General features: G+C 35.8%; 1 protein-coding gene across 1 annotated transcript; it reads right to left on the bottom strand.

Annotated features, from left to right (window-relative positions):
- Window positions 1-1,104: 1,104 nt before the first annotated feature.
- Window positions 1,105-2,055, bottom strand: LOC130680241 (olfactory receptor 14I1-like). The gene has a single exon (XM_057490505.1). The coding sequence runs from the start codon at window positions 2,053-2,055 to the stop codon at window positions 1,105-1,107; it is 951 nt and encodes a 316-aa protein (XP_057346488.1).
- Between the last annotated feature and the right edge of the window lie 520 nt (window positions 2,056-2,575).

The raw sequence follows: 2,575 nt of genomic DNA on the forward strand, positions 1-2,575 counted from the left end.
TGCCATAGCTTGCTCAATTTAAGATTTAATTTTAGGCTAGACTAAGGTTACCGTATATCTGGAAATCATAGAAACCATATGTCTTTTTATAAATATAAATTTCTCCATTCTGCTGGAATAAAAATATTTAACTCAACACTGAAATAGGAATTATACATATAATTTACCCAAAACTTCTTAAGGTTACAGAGAACAACAAATATTTTTTCTCTGATAGGAATCATTCAACATGTGTTAAGCTGTATTTTCTCTCCTACCTACCATAATGGCTAGCTTCTCCTGGCCCCAAATTTGTATTTCCCTGTGTCTCAGCCCATCACATACAACCAGGTTCCATGTGCAAGAAGGTCAATGACTGACTTCAACTAACTTATCTCCATGTCTTTATTCTTTGTCTTGTAAATGATTAATACTTCTTTTAAGCATTAATTAAAATACTATCATAATTATATGTTTGCAATAATAAACACTATTTTATGATGCTTTGTTTTATATGTCTATAAGGAGCTATTCAGTGTTTCCTTGTATGTGTACCATTTATCAACTTTCATTTTACTAAGTCTTCGAAAGTTGGACAATCTGAAAACAGATTTATGTGGTGCATGTTTATGCATATGGATGGGCATATTAACAGATACAAGTATCATTTTCTATAGATATCTAATAAAATTACATGCTTTATGTTCATCGGTGGAATGTGAAATTACACTGTAATACAAATAAAGTGAAAACTTATAGGTATGGATTAACTTACAGAAAAACAGAACTGATTTTTCATATCAAGCTTTACAAAAAAATCAGTGCACATGTGAGAAAATAAATTTATCATTTTAGATCTTTATTCACTTGCAAGATCATAGAAATGTAACTACATGAAATACCACTACATACTGCATATCAATTAGTGTTTAAAAACAGCGGCTATAAGAAATAATAGCTCATTTTATTCAAACAGATATTTTGTTCACATGATTTACTTCAAATTTATTAATACATCCATCTCTCTTTTATGAAATGACCACACTACTAATATGTAACTATAAAATTAAAGTTAATATTTTACACATATTTTCCAACACTGATTAGAGCAACATTAATTTCTGGTTAAGAAACAAAATCGCTTCTATGGAACTGGAAAGCTTTCTTTAACATTCTATGCACAGCAGACTTAATCTCCCTGTTCCTCAGGCTAAAGATGATGGGGTTGACTAAGGGGGACACCATGGAGTAGAACATAGCTGTGAGGAGGGTTTGAATGCTTGGTGAGCTTGAAACAGGGCCTAAGCAAGCAAACAACCCAGAAAATATAAACAGAGTAAGTGTAGCTATCTGGGGGGAGCAGGTAGACAAAGCTTTGTTCTGGGCATCCACAGAACGCATGTGCAGCACGGCTGAAAAGATGTGAACATATGAGGCAAATACGATTACAAAGCCAAGTAATACAAAGCAGGCACTGAGAGCAAGGGCCACAAACTCAGAAAACTGCACAGTCTGGGATGAAATGCTCATAATTTGAGGTACATCACAGAAAAACTGGTGAATCACATTGGACTTTGTGAAGGGATGACTGAACATGGTCCCTGTGTGGACAGCAGAATAGACCAGCCCACTGGACCATGAGCCACATGATGCCTGTGTGCAGAAACGGGGGCTCACAGTGAACGCATAGTGCAGAGGGTGGCAGATGGCGACATAGCGGTCATAGGACATGATCACAAGGAAGAAGAACTCTGCAGATGCAAAGAAAATATATAGGAAAGTCTGAGCAGCACATGCTGTAAGAGAAATCACTTTATGACCCATCAAAGAATTTGTGATGGATTTGGGAACAGTAACTGAGATGTATCCAAAATCTATAAGGGATAAATTGCCCATAAAAAAGTACATGGGGAAGTGAAGATGTGGATCTATAACAATGATGGTAAATGTCACTAGATTTCCAGCCACGGCAGCCAGATAAATCACTAAGAATATCGAACCTTGCAAGATTTGGAGCTCTCGGGAGCCTGAGACATCCATCAGGAGGAATTCTGTGAATATGGTGAGGTTGTCCATATCTGCTAACATACTTCAGAAACCTGTAGTCAATTGCAAAGGGATAAGATCGTGCTAGCAACAAATAGGTGAGAGAACAATTATGTCCTTATACGCTGAAAATATGTGGTATAAATTGGTTTACTGAATTAAATATGCACAACTCATATACAAAGCTTTTACCTTGAAGAGTGTTTATTAATTAATCAAATGAAATTATCAAGGTATAAGAAATACAATAAAGCTAAAATAGTAAATACTGTCTATATACCTTCAAAAAATCTGTTTTGTCCAATGGGGTATAAAAAATAAATAGAGTCCAAATAAGGAATGAGCAGGAAGGGTAAACACAGATATGTGATGAGGAGACATGAGGTCTCTCTCCCACATATCAGTACTTCTCACAAAGACTTGCTCGGTAAATCTTCAATACCATACTCTTCAATTTTCTTCATCAGGCACACCAGAGAGTCCTTTCTCGAAGGTGAAAGGACTTTTACTCTAAGCCACATGAGATGATGTGCATCGGGCTCTTCTGTTA

Source organism: Manis pentadactyla, chromosome 13 (genome assembly GCF_030020395.1).
Source record: "Manis pentadactyla isolate mManPen7 chromosome 13, mManPen7.hap1, whole genome shotgun sequence".
Classification (NCBI taxonomy): domain Eukaryota; kingdom Metazoa; phylum Chordata; class Mammalia; order Pholidota; family Manidae; genus Manis; species Manis pentadactyla.

Bases quoted from the DNA above. Each gene is read 5' to 3' on its own strand.
- LOC130680241 (XM_057490505.1), bottom strand. From the start codon at position 2,055: ATGGACAACCTCACCATATTCACAGAATTCCTCCTGATGGATGTCTCA.